The sequence below is a fragment of the Phocoena sinus genome, chromosome 16, assembly GCF_008692025.1.
Source record: "Phocoena sinus isolate mPhoSin1 chromosome 16, mPhoSin1.pri, whole genome shotgun sequence".
Classification (NCBI taxonomy): Eukaryota; Metazoa; Chordata; class Mammalia; order Artiodactyla; family Phocoenidae; genus Phocoena; species Phocoena sinus.
The window spans coordinates 6,303,704-6,331,109 of record NC_045778.1 but is presented as its reverse complement, the minus strand read 5'-3'; the positions used below and the strand labels follow the sequence as shown (position 1 = coordinate 6,331,109).

Genomic DNA, 27,406 nt, shown 5'->3' with positions numbered 1-27,406 from the left:
CATTTAGTAATCTTAATTTCCTTGTGCCCTGGCAAACTGTATTTCCTTTTGTCACAAACAGGCCAATTACTCTCTTCTGTTCGTAATTTCTAAATTTAAAGTCCAACTAAAGGTAGTATAGTTTATATCAATAATCCAAACTTCCTTGTTTTCCTTAGACATTCTCATAAAACTCTATTGCTTGGATTAAAGTTGCAGGTCATTTTGTTTGTAGGCCAACCACTTAGCTTAAATTTCTCTCCTAGTTTTCAAGCTACATTATCACAGAACATGAGAGCTGACAGCAATAGGCCTGCTAGCCTTGGGGAGAAATCTAGGTATTTAACAATAACGTGGTTTCTTTGAATACCTGTTGCCCTAAATAGCTGTTTGTAGTTCCTGCACAGTAGAGAGACCCCATCAGAATATGCGTTCCAATGTCTTGATTCACTTTGTCGTACTTAAAGCTGAATCAAGAATATTGGAGAGCCACTGTGAGGGAGGTACAGCATGTCCATGTATTTGGGAATGTTTGAGAGGATGGAAGCATTTTAAAACCAAAAAATTTATATTTGACTTAGTTTTTTAAATTCTTGTATTCTTTTTTTTTTTTTTTTTTTTTTTGCGGTACGCGGGCCTCTCCCGTTGCGGAGCACAGGCTCCGGATGCGCAGGCCCAGCGGCCATGGCTCATGGGCCCAGCCGCTCCGCAGCATGTGGGATCTTCCCGGACCAGGGCACGAACCTGTGTCCTCTGCATCGGCAGGCGGACTGTCAACCACTGCGCCACCAGGGAAGCTCCAATTCTTATATTCTTTAAGAATGTATTTTGAGGGATGAATGGATACTGTAGTTGGTATGGTGCCCCAAGGAGAAATGAGAAATATTTCATGGTCTTCTATTTCTTAGCTGCAATTTTCTGCTGTTTGCCACTTCCCTGTAATTTCGATTTCTGTGGTGTCCAAGATATTTGAATTTGAACTAAATTTTCCCATTTTCTATCTTCTTTGACTATTTTCTTATGCCTAAAGTAAATGTGCTGTAATCTCTTTTTAATGTATATTAAATAGACTATATAAAAAGTTTAAGTTTATATAGAATAAACAGAATCAGTGGCAGCTTTTTCTGTAGTTCTGAACTAAATTCCCTTCATTCAAGTCTTTATTCTTGGTATTTGATAGGGAATCAGAGATCTTAACCCACTAATATTACTTAAGTTAACAAGCACTAGTAAAATAAAAATTAAATTGACCTAACTCTTTCTTATATAATTTAGTGTCAGTAGGAAATGTTGCCTTTCGGGGTGTATCGTTTTGCTTTTTTCCCCACACGAATTTATGTTTCTCTCCTTCCTGGTCTTTGAAAGTATTCTGTAAAGAAAATAGAACTCGTGGACTTCCTTGGTGGTCCAGTGGTCAAGATGCCATGCTTCCAGTGCAGGGGGCGCATGTTTGATCCCTGGTTGGGGAACTAGAATCCCACATGCCTTGCAGCCAAAAACAAAAAAGAAAAGAAAAGAGAATAGAACTCCTGAATAGTACTGTAATCAGTAATTACATAAAGGGAAAGAACATTTCCTATTTTTAAAATATATACAATGATCAGTTATAGCTATCTCTATTTTCTGATCATCGTTTTTTTTTTTTTTTTTTTTTCCTTGTAAGATTAGTCAGGCAACTAAAGTGCTACTTGGAACCTCATTACATTTTGAAATTTTTCAGTTAATGTTTACATCACTGGTCTCAACCTCTGTTTGGTTAAAGGCATTTGTAATTTGAAAAAGCTACCTTAACCAGAATTCTCACGCATTGTTTTCATCCGTCTCCCTCCTCGTGGATTGGTTCATACTGTGCATTCTTAACGAGGCTTTTTCAGTTGCTGGTCTGGACTCTTCTGTATGCTTACTCTGAACAGGACCTGGCCTGCCTAGTAGTAATCATTCTAGTATTACACTGTTTAACAGGCAGTCCATTTCCCGTTCTTCTCTAACTCCTCACATAGTGGTTTTTGGCAAGCCTGTAGCTTGCAACGTGAGTTTGCTTCCATGGTTTGAGTTTCTCAATCTGTGAAATAAATTCTTGATAGATTTTTAAGGCATGTTCTAGTTCTGAAGGATATTAATTATAATAACAATAACAACGTTGTGTTATTACATTTTATGAAAGGCAGCGTAAATCTAGCTGAAAAAAGAAAAAAAATCTAAAAGAATAGTATTAGAACAAGGGAATGCCTGAACAAACAAAAAGCACTGAGAAAGGAGAATAGAAAGAGGCAAATAATAAAGGAGTCACAGTATAAATATTAGCTAATACTTATAGAACCATACATTACCGTGTAATTGCTCTAGTAGGAAACATATCTAAAGAATTTCCCAAGGAATCTCCTAAAACCATACAGAACATTCAGTAGTTTTCAAACAAAATTGTTACGTAGAATAGTAAGACCATCGTGTTTAATTACTGCTGTTCAAGTATTTTAGAAGCGTATATAGTTTGTTTCTTCTAATTCCAGAATCTTTCTTTTTTGTTTCCTGCCTGGCTCAACCCTCTTTCCACCCCCAAACTCACTAAAGTTCTTCTGATAACCAGTCCTCTTATATACCATCCTTAGTTTATGTTTGGGTGGAGGAGAAAATAGTTAACATATAGTATCCGTACTCTAGTGGAGCTTAGGCAGTGAGCATCAGCCTGTACCATGTGGAGTAACCACTATTTTATTTATGTATATGTTCCTTATACCTTGTTCCTAAGAGAATTTAAGCAAAATACATTACCTCTGACTTGTAAAGAAATCTTTCTCTGTCACGGTGAACATTGTAATTATGGGGACAGTAAGTATTTTTTGCTTGTTTGATGTGTTTGGTGCTCCATCAAAGCTACAATATCTTGGTGATATTCTTGCATTGAAAGCCACTGTTTCACCCAAATTTGAAATATAATAATTCATGTCAAAAATCCAAGTGGAATTGAATAGTACTCTTACTGGTAGTCAAAATGTCTGGTATTACAAAATTAATTGTACAACAGGTAGTCTTTGGTTAAGAAAGGTAAAAAACTCTTATATCTTCGTTTAGCTTATGCTGATGTTATGTGTAACCATCATGAACTGTTTTTAGTTTATCTCATAAGAAGATAGAAAGCTTGTTTTGTTTTTTCTTAAAGTACATAGCACTGATTTCCATAACTATATTCAAGTAAGAGCAACTTCTAGAAGTTCACATTCAAATTTGTAGAGGGCAGATATATTTTCTGTTCATTCTTCACCTTCACTCTAATTTTGGAAGGAACTAAATTGCTTTCTTGTCAAGCATCATGCAATTTTGAGTATTAATGGGAAAATTAAAATTACTATAAATGTACAGGTAGGTGCTAGTGTGCCAGTATATATACCAGAGGAGTGTGTTTAGTAGAAGAATAATATTTGACTTAAACTGTTTCAAAGCACTTATCATATATTTGATCCTCAAAGAGCCACATGTGATATGCAATCTTATTTTTTATTTTATCTTTTTAATGTAGTCCTTATACAGAACGAACTAAGTCTGAGGTTGAGAACGTCTTGACCAGGGCCACATAACTAGTCAGCAAGGATATGTAAAGTCTTCTCTAGAACTCATTCCATTCTTTCCTCGTCCTCTCCAGTTATCACTGTGGCCCTCAGCAGCTTCTAGCAGACACTGCCGTAACCATTGTGCGGCTCAGCCCTCAGCTTTGCCGCAGCCTGTGGTTTGCACCAGCAGTATAGCTCTGCCTGGGACTTGTTACAGATACAAGTCCTATCTAGAGCAAGAATGTAATTTATTAATAAGCTAATGACCCAGGTCATTTGCTTCCTGACTTAAGGTCTTTATTACTTCACTTAATACCTCTGGTAATGAGGACATTTTAATTTTAAAGCTCATTTTCAGTTGTTCATTTTCTTGAGTTAAAAATGTCAGTGAGTTTTCCCATTTTCCAGAATAAATGTAGATAACTTTCAAACATAAAAAGAGGTTAATTTGTTTTTAATGTTTCTTCTTTCTGGCTGAGTTTTTACGAAAATAAACTTTTATTTTTCCCTTTAAACAAGTAGATTTATTGCAGTCAGTGGTGACTTGCACCCTGTAAAATCATGCAGACTGCCAGCACTGAGTGGAGAGGCCATCACGACTGTTGGCCCTCGGCTGCCTGCACACGTAGGAAGTGTCTCAGCACTGGAGGCTTGGCAGAGCTGTGCTTCCCCTTATAGCTTCCTGACACGGTTAGGAAAAATGGGCTACTTGCTGCTTACGAACACAAGAAAGTATACAAAAAAGTATAGGAAATATTGGGATTTCTTCATAGCTGTTGCACGGACTTGGTTTCTCATTGGGGCAGCGGAGCAAGGAGTGCGCGCTAGTCCAGGGGTCCAGAGACCTTGCTGAGTCTTAGCGCAGCCAGTAGCTGACATTGTGTCCTTGGATAGGTCACTTCATCTCTCTCTTTGAGCCGTGGTAACTTCATTTCTTGAACCAGGAAGTTGAACTAGGTGGCCTCCAAGGCCCTTTCCAGTTCTGAAATGTTCTGATTCTATTTACAAGTTTCTCTGTAATATGGCATGGTTCCTTCTGTGGTATGTGTTTTATATTTATGTTAATTTCCTTCAATTTTAGATATGATGAATGGATTAAAGCAGATAAAATAGTACGACCTGCTGATAAAAATGTGCCAAAGATAAAACATCGCAAGAAAATAAAGGTAAGTGCTTATTTTGCTGTATTATAGCTCTTAATTAAGGAACTTTGCCTCCAAAATGAGTATTAAGTATGTGTGCATTAGTGTTGGTAGAGTGGAAATACTCTCTTGAAATAGCAAATTTATCAAATGCTAGATTTGCGTACAATTAAGATTGTCAGCTTATGGAAAGGCATTTTGAAAACAGTACTAAATGATCTTTGAGGCTTTTTCAGTTCCAACATTGTATAAGTCCACTCAGCCAGATTTCACTTACCCATTTCAACTGTTTCCTACACCTCTAGTCTCTGACTAGGAGTCATTAAGTATTGTGGCTGGGAGCCCTGGGGTTACTGTAATAGCTGTAAACCGTTAGAGGAAGAGAAGGAGGTGTCTGAAGGCAGAGGAGAGCCTATCTGAAGCTCTTCTTTTTTCTTCATCTTTCTCTGACCATATAGGTAGTGGCTTAGAATGTGCTCACAAGACACTATTAGGCAAACTCTACATAGATACCGTGGGGAATCTATTAATGAGCTTGTATGGAAATTAAGGTTACTTTTATGTATGATAGAATTACGCTTATTCATTCTAAGACTGAATCTTTCTAATGTTTTATTAGAAAGTAGAACCATTAACTAGGTTTTAGAATATTTTTAAATCTTTTTAATGGCTCTTTAATACTTTGAATGGTATATATAGTTGAAGTGTTTAATAGTTCTCCTGAAATTCAATTTTCATATTAAAAGTGAGGCGCTATTTACTTTCTGGCTAAATGATACCCTAGTGGCCCTAAATACTGAAAGTTTCCCCTAGAGTGATTATTCTTTTCTCACTGTGAAATTGGGTCCATATTTTTAAAGTTTTGGTATAGCAACTCAGTAGCTACAACTCAGGACACTCTTCGTCTTTATTGGAAGTCATGCTACATTTAGCATCGCTCTAAGCTACTAGAAGAGCTGTGTGTGTGTGGCACTAACAAGCCAGTTTCCTTACACAGAGCAAGTTTTAGAAGTAGTATTTCTCAGGTAGAAGATAGGGTAGGGGTAGGAGAATCAATGTTAGAATATTACACTTGGGGAATTTTTTCTAAATATTTATTTAATTCTCAATTTAGTTCTCGGCCCCTTCCAGGCATTTAAAATTCTGGGTCATAAGGGAAGAGGCATGTGAATTTTGAAAAAGCTTCCTAGAAAATATTTAATATTGTATACCCATCACTCGATCTCATCTGACTGTGAGAACCACTATTTTCAAGGCTGTCCTCTGATAGGCGTTAAAAGCCATATTTGAAATTTGCGTGGGGTAGACTATTTTTGCCTTCATAATGCATGGTATATTATGATCTGTGGTATAAAGTGATGAAAAGGCTGGCAAGAATAGGAAAATGAGAAGAGCACTAATCATTGAGAGGTTTTGGTAGTCTACCTACACATAAGCCGCCTCAGTGCATCCAGAGAATTCAGCCCACGTGCTCTAAGTCAGTGGATCTCACACTTGAACATGTGTTACAGTCACCTGAAGGACTTGTTGAAACTCAGATTGGCCCATCCCCAGCATTTCTGATTCATTAGATCTGAGTCTGGTTCGAGTTTTCACTTCTAACAAATTCCCAGAAGATGCTAATGTCGCTGGGCCAGAGTCCACACTTAGAGAACCACTACCCTAAACAGAATAACTTCTCCTCTGGTATCCAGAATGATACTAATTATGTACCATCTTTGGGAGAATTGTAAAAATAGCCAGTCATGTTCTATATTCTCACTATATAACAGGACTTCAGAATTGTTTACTTCTACGTAGTGCTCTACATTATCATTTAGAAGCTTGTCTAAATTATTTTTCCTGTAAATTTTTTTGGTAATTATTTTATTTATTTATCTTTGGCTGCATTGGGTCTTCGTTGCTGAGTGCGGGCTTTCTCTAGTTGCCGTGAGTGGGGGCTACTCTTCATTGTGGTGCGTGGGCTTCTCATTGCGGTGGCTTCTCTTGTTGCGGAGCACAGGCTCTAGGCACGCAGGCTTCAGTAGTTGTGGCACGTGGGCTCAGTAGTTGTGGCTTGAGGGCTCTAGAGCTCAGACTCAGTAGTTGTGGCACATGGGTTTAGTTGCCCCGCGGCATGTGGGATCTTCCCGGACCAGGGCTCAAACCCGTGTCCCCTGCATTGGCAGGCGGGTTCTTAACCACTGTGCCACCAGGGAAGTCCTATAAATAATTTTTAAAACAAATTTAAAAAATAGTTTCCAAGAAATATATTAACCTCTGCTCATCTGTTCGTAAATAGAGAATTTCAAAAAATTTCTCATTTTTTCCTGAAACATTATCAGTCATACAGGAGGGTTGCCCCACTGACTTGACTTTATAGCAAGTCATTTGTTTGTTACTCCCAGCTGTCAACTGAATGAAGATATTTGAAGTTGTGTCATTCCCAACTCTCATTTTGTATTGAGACTCTTACAGGTTTTAGAACTATCAGCTTGAAATTATGTTTCTGTTTTTTTTAGTGAATATTTAATTTAAGCCTATTGTGATTTAATTTTTACAGACTTTGTAACACCAGTTATTAGCAGTAGGGAAGTTTGCTAGTCTTAATTGCCTATCTGATTGCTAATTTATTTCCACTATTAAAATATAAATATTAGACAAAAACTTATTTCTCATCCTGTAGTATTTGTTAAATAACTTTGAAAAAACATTTCTGACTGTTTTGTGGGACTGTTTGTATTCTTTCTTTGTATGTTTTTTAATAATAGTCTGTAACGTTGAGTTAAAAATGAGTTTTAACATTGTTACTAATAAATGCCTCATGATCTATTATGGCTAACATGGGATACCTTTTTTTTTTTCTTAACCTAGAATAAATTAGACAAAGAAAAAGACAAAGATGAAAAGTATTCTCCTAAGAACTGTAAACTTCGGCGCTTGTCAAAACCACCATTTCAGACAAATCCATCTCCTGAAATGGTATCCAAATTGGATCTTACTGATGCCAAAAACTCTGATACAGCTCATATTAAATCCATAGAAATCACTTCTATCCTTAATGGACTTCAAGGTAAACATAACAAATATCCTGTTGCATGCAAGTATTTGTTTTAATTTTTATAAATCAAATTCTATAAAGGTAATTCAGTGACATTATCAAATTCTCTGTTTTTAATTGAACCAGAATGTTGTTGACTCTGTTATTACTTGAAATAAAATCAGCCATTGATTGAGGCTTGGAAATATTTCTGTTATTAGTAGAGCTGAGGTCACCATTAGATTTTAGTTAAAATTTAATATTCAACGTCTGGTACTATTACTGTGTTCTTTTCAGGTACCATCCTTTCTGTAGCCATGTAAAACATAGTTTGTATTATGCAATATCAGAGTATAAAATTATACTGAACTTTCTGTAAAGAATACCAAACTTTGCTTATCTTGATTATATTCATTATGATCTCTTTTATGATGTCCTTATTGCTTAATGTTTAAGGCAGAATGAAGTTTAACAAATAATAAAAGTGATGAGTACTGGAGGGGAAGATTTTTGTAAATCTGACTGGCAGGAAAGAGAGAATCTGATCTGTCAAATGAAATAAAAGAATGTATCTCCATAAAACTGCTTTACATTTCTTAAAAAAAAACACAAACTTTACATTTCTTATAACTTAAGAGAGTTTGAATTTTTATTGATTTTGAATGTAATGGAAATTGTTTTTCTCTCTTATTTCAGATGGATATTTATTATTTGTAAATATCTAAATATTCTAAAGTTCATTTTTCATAATTTTCTACTGTATCAGAAATACAGAACAGTATATGGAAATATATATATAATTTAAAGAATAATGATACGAATATTGTATGTCTACCACAGTGGTGAACAAGTAGTATTTACTTAAAATAGTTATGTCTCCCTGAAAAGTAATTAATATTCTGACTTAATCATTCTTTTACTTTTCTTTAGAATTATATTAAACCCATATATATTTCTAAAGAGGATATTATTTAGTTTTCTGAAAACCGTGGCGAGCGTAAACCTAGCTATGTAAAAAAGGCAGTATTTCCACTTAGATGAAGGCTCCCTGAGAACGTTATCTGAATAGACTCTCTAGGTCACATTAAGCTTCTTTGTGAGTCTACAAAAGCCTCTGGAAGGGAATTCAGTGGGGCAAGGTAATGAGGCCGTTCTGGGAAACATCGGGGCTCCCCACAGGAATATCTGATGTAGTCTCAGAGGGTGACCAAAAGGAATATGTTCAGTGGGAGTAGGACGGTCCTGTGCGTTTTCAGACTCCAGGCTTCCCAGACATACGCCTGGCTTTCAGGTGTAGGTCAAAACAAAATGTTTTTGCTGGGTAAAGTGACGTCATTATCCGATTCAGGTGATGGCACACAGACATTGAGGGGAGAGCTGGAATTTCATCACCAAATGGTGGAAACAAGCTAAAATACATACAGAGAATCTAGTTGATGGCAGGAGGCATCTTGGGGATGATAGCCCTTCATGTGACTTCCTTTGGAAATACACTGCACGGTCTGCACTGGTTTCCTTCTACATCTGATGCACAGTTCTCTTCCTGGGAACTTTTTAGAGCTCTCTCTTCAAAGCGGTCCCTAGAATTTCTTTGTTTTGGATATCTGATGTGTTTTTTTAACCTTCTTTGGTATACTCATTGTGGTGGAGCACATTCTCTAGTAAATTTTGAGAACAAGTGAATAAGAGGGAAGATACATTTTTAGAGACTGTCCATATCTGAAAATATCTTTATTCATGGTTTAGCAGAGTTGGATGTTTTTCCTTAATTATTTTACTGACATTGTTCCACTGTTTTTTTTGCTTACAGTGTTATTTCTGTGAAGTCCAGAGCTCTTCTAGTTTCTGATTCTTTGTATGTGACTTGTTTTATTGCTTGTTTTTGCCTTTCCCTTTTTCTGGAGTCTTGAATCTTTGTTTCTAATGTCCTAAAATTTCACAGGATTATACCTTGTGAGGATGTATTTTCATCCACTGTGGTGTGTACTTACTAAGTTGTTTCATTCTAGAAACTTGTGTCTTTCTGTTCTGGATAGTTTTCATGAATTATTTTGTTGACTTCCTCCTCTGCATTTCACTGTTTCTCTCTCTCTCTCTCTCTCTCTCTCTCTCTCTGTCTCTCAGCCTGCCATTATATTGCTATTGAACCTTCTGCAGTATACTCCAATATTCTTATCTTTTGGCAGGGACCTATTACTTATTCTTTTGTCTTTTTCCTCTAATTTCTTAGAAATTTTCTCAACTTTATCTTTTAGTCCTTTTACTATTTAATTTACTGCTGTAATGCTTATTGACAGGTAATGTTTTTAATTTTCAAGAACTCTGTTTTCTGCATGCTTTATACAATTCTGTTCTTGTACAATATCTTATGTTTCTGATTTTATTCTTTTTTTTTTTTTTACTGAAGTATAGTTGATTTACAATGTTGTGTTAGTTTCCGAGTACAACAGAGTGGTTCAGTTACACATATATATACATAATTCTTTTCCATTATGGTTTATTACAGGATTTTGAATATAGTTCCCTGTGCTATACAGGACCTTGTTGTCTATTTTATATATAGTAGTTTGTATCTGCTAATCCCAAACTCCTAACTTATCCCTCCCCACCCCCTTTACCCTTTGGTAATCATAAGCTTATTTTCTATGTCTGTGAAATCTGTTTCTGTTTCATAAATAAATTTGTGTAATATTTTAGATTTCACATATAAGTGATATCATATGGTATCAATATGTCTTTCTCTTTCTGACTTACTTTGCTTAGTATGATAATCTCTAGGTCTCTCCATGTTGCTGCAAATGGCATTCTTTCATTCTTTTTTTTTATGGCTGAGTAGCATTCCATTGTATATATGTACCACATCTTCTTTATCCAGTCATCTGTCAGTGGACATTTAGGTTGCTTCCATGTCTTGGCTGTTATAAATAGTGCTGCTGTGAACATTGGGGTGCATGTATCTTTTCAAATTATAGTTTTCTCTGGATATATATTATCAGGAGTGGGACTGCTGGATCATATGGCAACTCTGTTTTTAGTCTTTTTAAGGAACCTCCATACTGTTTTCCATAGTGGCTGGACCAAGTTACATTCCCACTAACAGTGTAGGAGAGTTCCCTTTTCTCCACACCCTCTCCAGCATTTGTTATTTGTAGACTTTTTAAATGATGGCGATTCTGACTGCTGTGAGGTGGTACCATATTGTAGTTTTGATTTGCATTTCTCTAATAGTGAGGTTGAGCATTTTTTTCGTGTGCCTGTTGGCCATCTGTATGTCTTTTTTGGAGAAATGTCTGTTTACGTCTTCTGCCCATTTTTCAGTAGGGTTTTTTTTTTTTTTTTTTATTGAGTTGTATGAGCTATTTTTACATTTTGGTAATTAAGCCCTTGTCCGTTGCATCATTTGCAGACATTTTCTCCCAGTCCATAGGTTGTCTTTTCGTTTTGTTTGTGGTTTCCTTTGCTGTGCAAAAGCTTGTAAGCTTGCTTAGGTCCATTTGTTTATTTTTGCTTTTATTTCTGTTGCCTTGGAAGATGAACCTAAGAAAACACTGGTACAATTTATGTCAGAGAATGTTTTGCCTATGTTCTCTTCTAGGAGTTTTATGGTGTCATGTCTTATACTTAAGTCTTTAAGCCATTTTGAGTTTATTTTTGTGTATGGAGTGAGGGTGTGTTCTAACTTCATTGATTCACGTGCGGCTGTCCAACTTCCCAACACCACTTGCGTAGAAAGTGTGGCAGAAGGGAGTAGAGGTATTAATAAGAGAGAAAATCCTCACTGCTTATACGTATCAATGAATGGCATATTATTAAGAGATAACGATAGTAACTATCAGAGGAAATAGTTACAACATTTTGGAGGCTGGGGAGGGAAGAAGAGAGCTTTTGGTGTTTTATTATTGAGTCTAAATTTGTTTTAACCATGTACATGTATTGCTTGAATAATTTTAAAAATTCACTTATTTAGGAACACGTTGAAAAGATTAAATGTTTTTAACCATCTTAACTGTATCAATTATTTTTTACTTTTAACAAATTTAGCTAAAGAATATACATGGACTTCTCAGTAGAGTGTAGTGTAGTTAAGATTCTAAATTCTGGAGTCAGACGACTTAGATTTAGATTTGATCTTGACATATTTTAGCTCTTTGGGGTGGTTTACTTACCCTCTCTAACTCCTAGTCTCCTAAACTATAAAATGGGGCTAATAACACGCTCATAGGGTTATGGTGAGATTGAATGAGATGATCTGTGCATTGCATTTCAAGGTACTTGACATATAACAGTTTCTCAATAAATGGTATGTTAAAATCATAATAAAAACTATTATTTTTTAATAGTTAATTGAATTTATTTACTAAAATGAACATTTAAGAAATAAATTCTATAGGTACGTTTATATAAAGTCTAAGTTACTTAATTATGTTGTTCTTTAAAGCATCTACCGTGGAAATACATTGCTCACAAAATCTTTGAATGATCATTGCTACATTAAAAATGAAGGCTACACTTTTATAAGAATATAGACTTTGGAGTTAGAACAACCTCGGACTACATCCTAACTCCTCTATTTTGTGCTCATAAATTTGTGGAAAATTCTTTCTTTTTTATGATCAGCTTTACTGAGGTATAATTTACGAACAATGAAAGTCACGACTTTTATGTTTACAATTTGATGAGTTTTGGCAGAAGTATACAGTAGTGTCACTACCACTATAGTCATGATATGGGACATTTCCATCATTGGGTGAATGTCTTCACTTTCTGAAGCTCAGTTTCCTCACTTGTAAAACGAGGATAAAACCTAGCAACCTGGGGTAGTTATAAACATAGGAGCTAGTCCATGTTTATGTTAGCTGGCACAGAGAAGACATTGCTAGTGTTCTGATCATACTCGTTGTTTTCTCTTTCTTTTCTAGCTTCTGAAAGTTCTGCTGACGACAGTGAGCAAGAGGATGAGACAGGTGTTCAAGACCTAGGTAACAATGGCAAAGAAGAGTCTAAGGTTGATCATTTGACCCACACCAGAAATGATCTTATTTCAAAAGAGGAACAGAACAGTTCATCTTTGCTAGAAGAAAACAAAGTCCATGCAGATTTGGTAATAGCCAAATCCGTGTCGAAATCTCCAGAAAGATTAAGAAAAGATATAGAAGGATTATCCGAAGATACTGATTATGAGGAAGAAGATGACGTCACAAAAAAGAGAAAGGATGTCAAGAAGGACGCCGCAGACAAATCTTCAAAGCCACCGGCAAAACGTGGTAAGAGAAGGTATTGCAATACCGAGGAGTGTTTAAAAACCGGATCACCTGGCAAAAAGGAAGAGAAGGCCAAGAGCAAAGAACCCCTCTGCATAGAAAACAGTAGCAACAGCTCTTCAGATGAAGATGAAGAAGAAAAATCAAAAGCAAAGACGACACCAAATAAGAAATACAACGGTTTGGAGGAGAAAAGAAAGTCTCTGCGGACAACTGGTTTCTATTCAGGATTTTCAGAAGTTGCCGAAAAAAGGATAAAACTTTCAAATAACTCTGATGAAAGACTTCAGAACAGCAGAGCTAAAGATCGAAAAGATGTCTGGTCAAGTATTCAGGGACAGTGGCCTAAAAAAACGCTGAAGGAGCTTTTCTCCGACTCTGACACCGAGGCTGCGGCCTCCCCGCCCCATCCTGCCCCGGAGGAGGGCCCGGTGGAGGGGTCCCTGCAGACCGTGGCCGAGGAGGAGAGCTGCTCCCCCGGCGCGGAGCTGGCCGCCCCGCTGCCACCCAGTGCCGACGACAAACCCACCGAGGAAAAGCCGGCGGAGGTCAGTGACAAAAAATCAGAATTTCCGAGTAGTGGCAGTAACTCAGTGCTCAACACCCCTCCCACAACACCTGAGTCGCCTTCCTCAGTCACCGTGACGGAAGCCAGTCGGCAGCCGTCTTCTGTAACAGTATCGGAGCCGCTGGCCCCAAACCAAGAAGAAGTCCGCAGTATCAAGAGTGAGACTGATAGCACAATCGAAGTGGACAGTGTGGCCGGGGAGCTCCAGGACCTCCAGTCGGAAGGGAACAGCTCGCCCGCGGGCTTCGATGCCAGCGTGAGCTCCAGCAGCAGTAATCAGCCCGAAGCAGAGCATCCCGAGAAAGGTGAGGCACGCAGGGCTCCGTTGCCTTACGGGTTTATAGTATCTCTCGTTACAAGTGTGAGGTGTTTACATGGAGTACTTGTGTGAACGTGGCAGAAACGGAAATTTGGAAGGTAGTTTGTTGTAAGGAAGAGTGGAGTGTGTTTAAAAGCTTGAGAAGAACTGAATGTCCTCTGCTTCAGCTGCCCCTGCCATTTCACAGCGGACCAGACACGTGCTAGAAACTGCACCCAGGCCCAAATTCAGACCTACTTGAAAACTCACAATGCACTGAGTGACTGTATGGCGTGAGCGGCTTAAATATATTTGTGTAACATTGTGTTTGCCCTTGCCGTGTGCAGTTTCTCACAAACATTTTGATTACTTGACAGACCCCTCCACCCTTAACCAAATACTGTATGTGGGAGGTTGGAGCAACCAGCTCTGCAGGCACTGCTTTCCTCAGACAACTGTGTCAGACTGATTTTCAAGCCTTTGTAAAGGAATTTGATGCTTTCTTAGATGCAGAGCTTCCAAATTTGAAGGACCAGTGTCTCTGTTAATAACCTCTAGTAATACTCTTGATTTTTCCATGAAGTTGAAATTAGTACTTCCCGAAAGTATTAGTGGCTTTTTGATGGTGCTGTAGCTCTACTTCTGTCATCATTTTACTTATAAACCACTTCACTGAGGTGTCTTTAAATTAATATGCTCTAGGCTGACACTTGGCTTTGAAACACACTTTTCCAGTATAAAGATACAGCACTAGGGTATGTATTTTATATAACATACCAGATTTTATTATGCTAACTTCAGGTGTTTAGCTAAACTTAAAAAAGAGATATGATCCAGACCAAATTAGTTAATTCCAAGTTTTCTCACACAAACCTTTTTTTTTCCTTTTTCTAGTTTCCTTGAGATATAATTGACATAACATTATCACAAACCTTGACTTAAAACGTTTAAAGAAATTAAGTAAAAAATATAGTTGCGGGCTTCCCTGGTGGCGCAGTGGTTGAGAGTCCGCCTGCCGATGCAGGGGACACGGGTTCGTGCCCTGGTCCGGGAAGATCCCACATGCCGCGGAGCGGCTGGGCCCGTGAGCCATGGCCGCTGAGCCTGTGTGTCCGGAGCCTGTGCTCCGCAATGGGAGAGGCCACAACAGTGAGAGGCCCGTGTACCGCGAAAAAAAAAAAGACAAAACAAAACAAAACAAAACAAAAAATATATATATATATATGTAGTTGCAGTAAATTTTCTTTTTTGTACATTCACACACACAGCTACTGTGATTATGTTTGTGTGCCATACTATCTCATGGAACTGAATTATCCAGGCATAAATAAAGTAATCCTCAAAATGAAAGAAGCATTTATCACAGATGATTAGAGAGGCTTTCAACTATTTCAATAATGTGATAAACTTTTTTTTCCTTATATATTTATTTTTGGCTGCATTGGGTCTTCTTTGTTGCTGCGCGCGGGCTTTCTCTAGTTGCGGCAAGCGGGGTCTACTCTTCCTTGCGGTGCGTGGGCTTCTCATTGCAGTGGCTTCTCTTGTTACGGAGCACAGTCTCCAGGTGTGCAGGCTTCAGTAGTTGTGACATGCAGGCTTCTCTCTACTTGTGGCACGCGGGCTCCAGAGTGCGCAGCCTCATTAGTTGCAACTCACGGGCTCTCTAGTTTGGCACGTGGGCTCCAGAGCGCATGGGCTCTTTAGCTGTGGTGCACCAGCTTAGTTGCCCCGCGGCATGTGGGATCTCAGTTCCCTTACCAGAGATTGAACCCGCGTCCCCTGCATTGGAAGGCGGATTCTTAACCACTGGACCACCAGGGAAGTCCCAGAATTCACTTGATTTTAAAAGTAAAAATGTAAGGGACTTGCCTGGCGGTCCAGTGGTTAAGCCTCCGTGCTTCCACTGCAGGGGGCATGGGTTCGATCGCCAGTCAGGGAATTAAGATCCTGCATGCCTCCCAGCACGGCCATATAAAAAAAAAAAAGTGAAAATGTAAGTTTTACAATTTAGATTTAGGATTGCCTTCCAGTTTAGCCTACAGTAAGCTTTTTATTTCTTGTAGCTGAAAGTTTCAGAAATAAACTCTTGGAGAGAAATCTGGCAATTGTTTTTAAGATTCTGTACTTTAATATAGATAATATCTAAATCACTTTCTTTATGTTTCATTTTGTTATATTAAAAGAGCATTAGGAAAAGTTATCTATTAGATGTAACCCATTAAAAAAAACAGAAAACTGAGAACTTACAAGCAGAACATTTAATAGCCTGTTCCATTTTTTACCAACGAAGCCATGTCTTGTATATTCATGGTTGATTTTACCATTGTAACAGGACTAAGAAACATTTTTTTTTTAAACAAACATGGCATAATTCTATCATGGTATTAATTATATGGTGTCATTATAGTATCTGACTTTGGAATGGAATAGAGATAAGACTTCATTAATCTCAGGAAAAAGATTACTGTATAGTCTGAGAAACAATGCATATAATTAGGAAGATATAGAAACACAGTAGATGCTGAGGATCAGATTAGTGGCTGAGAAACTACAGTTTGGAGTAATGATTGATCATTGAAGGTTGGGCATCGGGGAAGGTAGGACTTGGGCTCGTCCTTGAAGAAAGGGAGACATTTATAATATTTTGGAATAACTTACTGCCAAGAAGATGCAGCGTTTCTTAGAACTACTATGCTAGATTTGTAAATGGTATACGTGTTAACCATTGCCCTGGGAGCTAAGTTATTGTTGTTGTAAATTTATAATAAATTGTCTGTATAATAAATTTGTTATTATAATTGTGAATTACTACTAAAATTTATTCCATTAATATTATGTCATTAAAATTTTCATTAATATCATTATAATACATATAATTACTATTTTAACCTGTAATTAAATCTTAATATTTTGGTTTTATTGAATTTTAACAAATTTCAGCTTTTATTTTCAGCACATACCTTTTTTTGAATTACTAGACTCATAAACTCCCAGTACTATATTGAGAACTATATTCAGTTTATATCTGATTTTTCTAAGAATGATGTGCATACTTTATCTGCTTTTTAAAAAACTCTAATTATGTGTAATAATTCAGCTCATTAATGATGACTTATTTTAAAAATTGTAGTAATTTCTATGACAAATTATAAATCTCATAAAAAACAGGTATGGTCTCAGAATTGGTCTATTCTTCTAGAATGTGGAATTAATTTATACCTGGGGCAAGCTTGATTTTATTTTGTGTTACTTAATAATTTCTTTCCCATCAAAGCCTGTACAGGTCAGAAAAGAGTGAAAGAAGCTCAGGGAGGAGGAAGTGCATCAAAAAAGCAGAAACGAAGCCATAAAGCAACAGTGGTAAACAACAAAAAGAAAGGCAAAGGCAGTAAGTGTGAAATCTCTAAATTTTTAAAATATAAAGATAATGGTGGATATGTCTTTTCCCCATTAAGAAAAGGGTATTCAGGATACGGGACAGTTAATATTTTGATTTCGTCTCTAACCAACCGCCCCCCTCCCCCACCAGTAAAATCACACAGAAGTCTTTTGATCCTGGGTAAATTCTAGGATTGAGCAATTTATTATTCAGCAGTGGTACTGATTGCTGATGAATGATCAGGTCGTCTTTTAAAAAATAGTAGCCAATATAATATAAGCATCAACACCTTCGTTAGTTTTATGTTCAACAGTTCTTTTGCCATTTTATATATATTACATATTATGAAATGCTTGAGTTATATATTATTTTTATTACAAGGAAATTGATTGCTTTGTAATTCTTCCAGGCAAAATCTGCCTGGAAGAGAACAATCAAGATAGCTTTAGAGCTGTAAATCCAGTAACTCCCGTGCACTACCTTTATCTTCAGTATCCTAAACTGTATCTAAGAGCAGCTGTAAGAATACTCTGGTTAAATATGTTGTAACCAATGACTTTAGCAATGATTCTGTTTATCAACCTACAGGAATATATATACTGTATTTCTCCTGAGAGCTGCACATTTTATCTCTCTTTTGTAGACAAAGTAAGAAGCAGAAAATATGTAAAGAATTTCTTTTCAGGTGTCCCACACTGACCTCCTGCTGCTCTTCCAGGAGACTCCTGCCACCTCCACTGCCTGACCTTTGCTATCGGCCGGCTTGGCTGCACTTCAGTGCAGAAAAGGGTTATGCGGCCAGTTCCCCGAGGTTCTGCTGAGCCCATATGACTTCCAGGCGGTGAATATGGCATCCTTTGGGGCCCCGGGCGGCTGTGTTCAGCAAGGCCATGAAAGCCAAGCTGAGGCAGACCACTGCATCAGAGTGGGCCCAAGCCTTGGGTGGCTTAGCTAGGAGTTGCCAGGGGTTCCAGAGCAGCAGTGGGGGGACTGGGAAGGGATTCTTTAAACGTATGTATAAAAGAGTGGTGGAGATTCTTTATTCCCAAAACACCACAGTGGGAGGAGTTGCTGTGTGTCTTTCCTATCTGGAACACTTTTCAGGCTTTTAGAGCTTAACTATACTTTTTTTTTGGTTAAATGAAGAATCAGGAAATGAAAATCGATAAATTTGATGCCAAGTCGATCACTTATTTGGAGTAACTGACAGGATATTCACAGTGTTTTTTATTACACTCTGATGTTTTTATCTTCAAGACTTTTAAATGACATTCTCTAAGAGGGCTCATCGTCAGCAAGTCAATTAACATATTCATATAATTGAGAGATAATAGCAGTTGACCGCATATTCTCCCATTTTAATTATTGGGCTTACATCTTGATAAATCAGAATGAGGAAACAGTTCTCTGAGAATAATTTAGTAAAGTGAATTAACTCTCATAGAATCTGCAATAATGCTTTGTATCCAGAAAGAGGTAATTTATGGAAATACCAGTCCCATAACCTGTTCACATGTCAAGGTGTTAAGCATTTCCATTCTAGTCCTGAGGCTTTAGTCAGCAATGGCAGATGTAACATAATTATTACATAGACTTCTGCATTTATTTTTTTATTTATTTTATTATTATTATTTTTTTGTGTGTGTGTGGTACGCGGGCCTCTCACTGTTGTGGCCTCTCCCACTGCGGAGCACAGGCTCTGGACGTGCAGGCTCAGCGGCCATGGCTCACGGGCCCAGCCACTCCGCGGCATGCGGGGTCTTCCCGGACCGGGGCACGAACCCGTGTCCCCTGCATCGGCAGGCGGACTCTCAACCACTGCGCCACCAGGGAAGCCCTGGTATTTTTTAATAAATTACTAAATATATTTACCAGGGTAAAACTGATGGTTTATTTTAGTCAACAAGCTATGATGTAGGAGTTTCTTAAGGAATCATTGTATGTAACAAAGTTTAGAGTTTATTCCCAAAGAATTCTTTATTAAATATGATGATTGTGCATCACTGTTTGTGGCCAAAGGAGTAGGAGAGTGTGACATGTACACAATCTGTACACAGTTTAAATTGTGAAAGTTAAGAGGTTTCCATTATGAGTCATTTTAAAAGATGCTGTATTCTACTTTATATATATTAATGTAATAGAGTTAAAAGCCATTTGAATAATTACTGTATATTTGATAGTCTACCAGGTGTAATGAAAGATTAGTTTGAGTGTTTTTTAAAAATATGTCATTGACAATTCAGGTAAGAAGAGTTTTTGGTTTTGTTTTCCTTAACTGAGATACTGCTGTGTTTATCCTTAAATGATTTTCCAGGTTTTTAGGCAGGGTCTGTAAAGCAAGTTGTTTACTGTAGTAATAAATTCAAATGGTTAACTTTAAATTGTCCACTAAAATCTGTGACAGATTCTTTGTTACTTTTCTATTTACTAACACTTTTCTTCTTCTTTTTTTTTTTTTTTTTTTTCAGCAAATAGTAGTGATAGTGAAGAGCTTTCTGCGGGTGAAAGTGTAACTAAGGCTCAGCCCGTCAAATCTGTTTCCAGTGGAATGAAGGCTCATGGTACCAAATCTCCTGCTAGGACGCAGTCTCCAGGAAAATGTGGAAAGAATGGTGATAAGGATCCTGACCTCAAGGAACCTAGTAATCGATTACCCAAAGTTTACAAATGGAGTTTTCAGATGTGTAAGTGACATACATTAAATCAGCAGTTAAGCAGCAGAAACTGCATCCTAGTAATTCTTGATGCTAGTAATTCTGGAAAAGTGGCTGTAACCAGACTGAGAGACATAATAACCATTCACTGCAGTGTAGCTTATTTGGATCTTGATTTGAACAGAAAATTGCTGAAAGATAACTTGTAAGGCATTTGAGGCACACGTCAGCATTGATGAGGTATTTCTGCTGTGTCAGCAGTTTGCTGTAAAAGCCTGGTGTTGAGGTGGGGAGTGGATGGAGGCATAAGTGAGGCAAAGTCTGCCATGAATCACTGGTCACTGCAGCTGAGCGACGGGCGTGAAAAAGAGACTACCGCAGTTTCTCACACAGGGAAAGAGTCTTAGGGGACTGAAAGTGCTTTAGAGCGTGTGAAAGCTTTCCTCCAACCTAAAAGTATTAGAAGAATCTAAAAAAGAACGAAAGGAGGGGACTCCTCTGGCGGTCCAGCGGTTGAGACCCCATGCTTCCCCTGCAGGGGGCGTGGGTTCCATCCCTGGCCGGGGAAGTTGCACACGCCATGCGCTGCGACCAAAAAAAGTTGATGGGACATGCATTAAGAGATAAACTTTAAAAAAAGAACAAAAAGCAGACGAAAGACAAAAATTTATCCACGGTCCTAACATTCAAAAAAATACGCAAATTAATGTTGTACTGTGGTGATAACTGTACATGAATGTGGGATTTTTCTTTCTGGTAAATGTGGAATTTTTAACCTCTATGTTTAGGTCCTAAGATCTTTAGTTCTACACACTCATTCATTCAAAAAATACCGTGCATGTGTTAGTGCCGAGCATTGCTCTAGGCTAGGGGAAAAAAATCTTCGGCAAACAAATGTTTACAAGCCTAATTTTAGTTTATCTGTCTTCCTCATTCTACAGCCACACTATATGTTCTCTCTCTTATATATTAAAATTGTGTTCACAAATGCATATTAATGAAAGTTTTAAATTCACAGCGGACCTGGAGAATATGACAAGTGCTGAGCGTATCACAATTCTTCAAGAAAAACTGCAAGAAATCAGAAAACATTATCTGTCATTAAAATCTGAAGTAGCTTCCATTGATCGGAGGAGAAAGCGTTTAAAGAAGAAAGAGAGAGAAAGTAAGTGTTTTTACCTTACTTTATTTAAACATAAAGCAGTTTGCGACTGTGCAGTTGGGCTCACGTGAGTTGTGTTTGTGTATCTTCAGGCAGGCTCGTTAATCCCTCTGGCTTATTTTCCTCATCTATCAAGTGGGAAAATTTATCTAAAGAAACAGTTATCTCAAACCGTAATATTCACTTTCACGGAGCTTACAGTCTGCTTTTCCGCCAAAACTAATATTTCAGACTGTGAAGAGACTAGGGCAATGTTAAGGCAGTGATTGGGTGGGTTGCATTAGATTACCAATGGCTGGGACATTTTCTTTGAGACCCGAATGACCAGAGGAAGTGAGAGAAGTTAAAATCTGAGGGAAGGGCGTTGTCTTAGTTTTCTGGGGCTGCCGAAACAAAGCTCAGGTCTACCTCAGAGTTGTTGCGGGTTCTTTTCTACAATACCACAATAAAGCAAATATCACAATAAAATGAGTCACACGAATTTTTTGGCTTCCCAGTGCATATGAAAGTTACGATTACACTATACTGTAGTCTGTTAAGTGTGCGATAGCATCATGTCGAAGAAAAGAAACCATGTACGTACCTCAGTTAAAAATACTTTATTGTTAAAAATGCTAACCGTGATCTGAGCCGTCATTGTGATCTTTTTACTGGTGGAGGGTCCTGCCTCGATGTTGATGCTGCTGACTGATCCGGGTGGTGGTTGCTGAAGCCTGGGGTGGCCGTAGCGGTTTCTTAAAATAAGACGAGGAAGTTTGCTGCATCAAGTGACTCTTCCTTCCATAAACGATTTCTCTCCAATGCTGTTTGAAAGCATTTTACCCACAGTGGAACTTCTTTCCGGATTTGAGTCAGTGCTCTCACACCCTGCTGCTGCTCCATTAACTAAATTTATGTAATATTCGAAATCCTTTGTTGTCATTTCAACAGTCAGATAAGTTCACTGTCTTATATGGGCATGGTTCATGGCATCCCAAAGCAATTACGGTAGTAACATCAAAGATCTGTGCTCACAGATCACCATAACAAATATAACATAATAATAATGAAAAAGTTTGAAATACTGTGAGAATTACCAGAATGTGACACAGAGACACAAAGTGAACAAATACTGTTGGAAAAAATGCTGCAATAGACTTCTGGATTCAGGGTTGCCACAAACCTTCAATTTGTGAAGAAAACGCAGTATCTTTGAAGGGCAATAAAGCAAAACATACTACAACGAAGTAGCCTGTATCACAGGCACAGTTATCTTGGGAAACTCTTTGAACTGTGTGTTTGGAGAACTAGCTACTTTTAGTTCTAAGAATAGGTCCCAAGGAAGAATATGTGGTCACAAAGAAGTTTGTTACGGTAATATTTATAATAGCAGATAGAAATCATTAACTTGTATTCTCCAGTAATACATGGCATTGGTGAAAAATAAGTAGACGTTTAAATTTTTATTTATAATGCTCAAAGTATTCATTTGATGTTGGTAACAGCAAAAGACTAGGAATTATTTAGTTACAATTCATAAATATAGTGGAACACTATTCAGCTTTGAAAAGAAAAAGAGGTAAATCTATATATGTACTGATAAGGAATCATCTCAGATTGTTAAGTGTAAAAACCAAGAGTCGGACTCTATACTGTGCTTCCACTTGGGTTTTTAAAAGCGAAGTTACTAGTGTTTTCATTTTAAATGTGCATATCGTATCTCTAGATTCTACAGAAAAAATTCCTCTAGAACTGGGGTTGTAGACATTTTCTGTAGAGACAGATAGTAAATATTTTGGGTTTTGTGGGCCTTGTAGTCTCTTTAGAACTACTTGACCTTATGAAATTTGCCGTAGGCAAGATGTAAAGAAATGGGCGTAGCTGTGTTGCAATAAAATTTTATTAACAAAAACAGGCAGGCCAGATTTGGCCCTGGGGCAATAATTTGCCAGTCCCTGTTGTGGAGTTTTAAAGATTGTGAAGCAGCTGGTAACAGTGGGGAGGGGAATTTGGAGGGTTAGGAGGGTCCTGGATGAGAGGGAGATTAGCTTTTCCACTTTAATATCCCAGCACTGAATGATTTCGTTTACTTTGTGCATGTATTCATTAAAAAATAAGTTTTCAAACACTGATTTATAGCAATGAGAGAATTTCTGTGAGGAAAATAATGTGTCATTTGCTTTGTAAAACCAAGTGGAGGAAAATGCAGTAGTTATGATGTGATGTGTGGTAGTAGTTATTTTTCCCAACTTTAAGAAGCAATTAGCTTTCCCTTCTCATCACCATTTAATTTTATAAGGAACTCCAGAAGCAGAAACATACAGGAATTGGGAGGGGGGAAAAGATGTGGGGATGGATTACAAATTTTTCCTGTTGAATTGGAAGATCTTTTTGACATTTGTTTCATTATTACGGAAGCCTATCTTTTGTTTTATTTCCATGTCTCTGTAGACTGAGAACACTGTTCATTTTCCTCTTTGATCCACGCAAGAGCGTTCCCTGGTCTGTCCTTTGTCATTGCTTCTCCTGTGGTTTGGCAGTGCCTCGTTACTTGAGATGCACTAGGTTTTCATTTCTTTACATAATGGTCTTGTACGAATTGACTGCTCTCGCAGTAAGCTAAATGATTTTGGAGAACACAGCAGAATTTTAGTTTAGAGGACAAGTGCTTTACTTTCTTCTACTGTTGTACATGCGTGTCATTAAGCTGTTGGTTCCCCTTCGCCTTAGGTGCTGCTACATCCTCGTCATCGTCTTCACCTTCGTCCAGCTCCATAACGGCTGCTGTTATGTTAACATTAGCTGAACCGTCCATGTCCAGCACGTCGCAGAATGGAATGTCAGTTGAGTGCAGGTGACAGCAGGACCTGCTAAAGCACTTTGCACTTAATGGCTGTCGAGAGCCACGTCTTTTTTATACTGCACAGTGGCACAAAAAATAAAAGATCAGACAAGCACTATTTTATATTTAAAAATTGTTTCTTGACAAGCTGACTTGGCACTTAAGTGCACTTTTTTTATGAAGAAAAAGTACAATGAACTGCTTTTCCTCAAGCAATAATTGTTTCCAACTTGTCTGGGAATTGTGTGTCTGGTAACTTGAAGGCCTTCCACTGTGGCAAATGGAGGCTTTTCACTGCCTGTAGAGACAATACAGTAAGCGTAGTCATTGGGCGGCCACAACGTGTTAAGATAACTTACTGTATATGTATTCCCTTGTATTTTGTTAAAGCTGGAACATTTGATATTTTTCCATTTATTTATGAAAAAATATGAACCTATTTTCATTTGTACAAGCTAATTGTTTTTTAAAGCAAGTCACCTTAGGGTGGCTTTAATTGTATAACTCAAGCACATGTAATAAATTCAGAACCTGCAGTTAACAGGATATTAGACATCGATCCTGATAACCAAATATTAAAGATTCTCTTTAAAAAAGACTGAACATGTTTACAGGTTTGAATTAGGCTAAAAGGTCTTGCAGTGGCTTTTCACGCCCCTTCAAATTGGAATGGAACTACTGTACTTTGCCATTTTTCTATAAATCAGTATTTTTTTTTAATTTTGATATAATACATTGTGTGAAAAAAAAATGGCTAATAAACTGTATTAAATCTTAAACAATGTGTAAAGATTGTACTTAGCCAGTTCAAAGTGTATATTTATTCATAATGAATTATAACAGTTATATTTTTGTGTTTTCTTGTAAATGTTTCTTTTTCCTTAAATACAGATAATTCATTTGTATTGCTTATTTTATTATGAGCTACAACAAGAGGACTTCAGGAACAAGTAAACTTTATCGGTATGGTTCAAGGCTGTTGCTATGAACTGTCTCAAAAGGATGGCTGTTATTTTAAGTATAAATAGCTAATCGGGGTGGTAGGCCTATAAAAATTAAATGCCTTGTATAAAATCCAAAATGAACGCAAAATTGTTTTCACCTGTATTGACTTTATGTTGTATGGTTCCAATCTCTGTTCTGTTTGGCACTTGTATTTAATTCTACACCTTTGTAAGACATTTGTATATTGCGGATGTGTTCATTCAAGCTATTTAATACCTGGCACTGTTAATACACAGTACTTTACTGTACAGACTGTTTTACTGTTTTAATTGTAGTTCTGTGTACTTTTTTTGGACGGGGCTGGCATGTTTTATTTGTTTTCTGGCAATACGACGTGAGAATTTCGAAGCGTTTTGTTGTAGATGCTAACGTGTCAGAATCCTTTACATTCAACTTTTCTAAGAAAAGCATTTTCAGTCTTGCAGTGTGTGCTTACAGTAACTAATTTTGTTGAAAATGGTTTCAAGTTATTCAGATTTGTACAGGACTGTAAAGATTTGTTGACAGCAAAACATTGAAGAAAAGCTTATAGAATAAAAGCTATAAAGTATATATTAGGATCTGCAAACAATGAAGAATTATGTAATATATTGTACAAATGTAAGCAAAGGCTCTGAAATAAAATGCCATAGTTTGTGAATCCTTGATTTTGTTTCTAAAAGATTAAGTAATTTTAGTTCATTTCTGTCTCTGATGCCTGACCGAAACATGTATCTCCAGCATGTATTATCAGAAAGGGTAAAATTGACATCCAAAAAAGGGAATATTCTGCCTATAGGAATTAAAAGTCCATTAACCAGATTTATGTACAGGATTTGTTAAGCGTTCTTATATCTTTGCATACTAGCTTGAGTCTGAAGATGAATACTTCTGACTTGGAGGTTTGTCTAAAGAAGAAAACCAAGATTTTTTTCTTTAATGCTTGAAACCATTACTAGCGGCTTTTTTTTTTCCTTTTATTTCTTTTCTCTTTTTTAATTTTTATTTTTGGTCTCTTAATGTAATTGGACCTTTGTGGCTCTCTTACACTTTCAGTGCACTCTACCCCATTGCACTTTGGAATCATCTGGTTATTGTTAAAACACTCATCAATACTCCCGCCCCCACCCTCAGTCATATTTAATTGGTCTGGGATGGTACCTGGATGCTTGTCTTTTTTTAAAGGTGGCCAGTGATTATAATACTCATCTGGGTTGAGAACCACTGCATCACTCCAAACCTTTAAAATCAATAATTAGGTTTTCTGCCCCATTTAATGAACTTCCCACCAAGAGAAAATTTTTTATTTAAAACAAAAAGGAAACTTTTTTAAGGCCTAAAAAGCCCAAATGTGTATGTTTGATGCACCTTTGTGACGACCCTTTATCTTCACAGAAATCAGTTTAACGTTTAAAGGATGAGTTTTAAAATCTATAGAACAGTGCTTCTCAAAATGAGGTCCTAGAATACTGCTCCCTGGAAATGCTCTGGGAATTTATTACCAAACATATTTTGGAAATGCTATATATAGCACATCCCCTTCTTAGAGTTTCAGTGTTCGCATGTTAAAAACTTTAAGAAGTTTTTTTAAGGAAGTTTTTTCATTTAACTTACTGATTTTAGAGTTACCTGATCATGAAACCCTTTTTTTCAAGGAACTCGCAATATCACCTACTTGTTGGGTTACAGAAACGGTGCTCTAAAGGAGAGTGATTCCAAACTTTGTTGGAGTTGAGGTTTATACCCTTGGGCTTTTCTGCCTATTTCTCCCTTCCTCCCAGCTTCTCCGGAGAGTTTGAGAATTTCATGGCATTACTAGAATTTGACTTAAGTCTTTCCCTGGTCCCCTAAACAACATTTTATCAAACTAGTTTACAATCTCTGATAAAATTAAGATGGTACATTTTTTTACAGTGTTCTCAACCTTTTTTTTATTCCTACTGAAATAACCTGAGGGTGAGGTCTTGTTAATTTTAATAACCTGGGAAGGCTGGGGATGGTGGACCAGATTCCAGAAACCCCTAACATTTTTTACAAAATGTATTTGTATTTTTTTTAATGAAAAGAGCCCCAATAAGTTTAAGAAACGCTTCAAAGGGGTTAGTGATCTCTAAATGGTTGGAAAGCAGTTCTTAAGAACAGTGGGAATCATTTTTTAACTATCTCCAACCACAGTCTCTTTCATACTTATCACCTTTTCCTCTAGAAGTGTGTGCTGCCTTTCATTCTTTGTGAGTCCATTTCTTCACCTTTCGTCTAATTTTAACCTGCTATTTACGGATTTTTGTCTAACGTCATATGATGGGTTTTGTATGTATAAGATGTAAATCCCCCGGAGGTATAGTTTCATAGTTTAGCTGTGGAAGTAATAGATATATAAGAGGTCATAAAATTAAGCACTAAATTGTATGGGCATTAGAGTTTAAAGAGGGCAGTGTATGAGCACGCAAGGAATGTGATGACTGATGTGATGGTGACATAGAGGAGATGGCAAACCTTAGCATTTAACTGAGATTCATCTGGAAATGGAATGTGTAGGTAGTCTAGAGTGGAGAAAGGCCAGATTCAATGACATTGCGGTGTTCCAGAGA

The 27,406-nt window shown here is 37.3% G+C and overlaps 1 protein-coding gene across 9 annotated transcripts in view; it reads left to right on the top strand.

The window, feature by feature from the left end:
• ARID4B (AT-rich interaction domain 4B) overlaps window positions 1–25,483 on the top strand; it is a 127,298-nt gene extending 101,815 nt beyond the window's left edge. For 5 of the 9 annotated variants that reach the window (XM_032608062.1, XM_032608059.1, XM_032608061.1 and 2 more), the window contains 7 exons: window positions 4,609–4,693; window positions 7,523–7,721; window positions 12,608–13,822; window positions 17,090–17,203; window positions 19,663–19,878; window positions 20,867–21,013; window positions 23,720–25,483. In XM_032608062.1, the coding sequence (XP_032463953.1) occupies window positions 4,609–4,693; window positions 7,523–7,721; window positions 12,608–13,822; window positions 17,090–17,203; window positions 19,663–19,878; window positions 20,867–21,013; window positions 23,720–23,847 (2,104 nt within the window). In that variant the 3' untranslated portion in view covers window positions 23,848–25,483. Of the gene's footprint in view, window positions 1–4,608; window positions 4,694–7,522; window positions 7,722–12,607; window positions 13,823–17,089; window positions 17,204–17,879; window positions 19,879–20,866; window positions 21,014–23,719 lie in introns of those variants that run through there. The other 4 variants (XR_004346170.1, XR_004346168.1, XR_004346169.1 and 1 more) reach the window with 4 other exon arrangements.
• The last annotated feature ends 1,923 nt before the right edge of the window (window positions 25,484–27,406 follow it).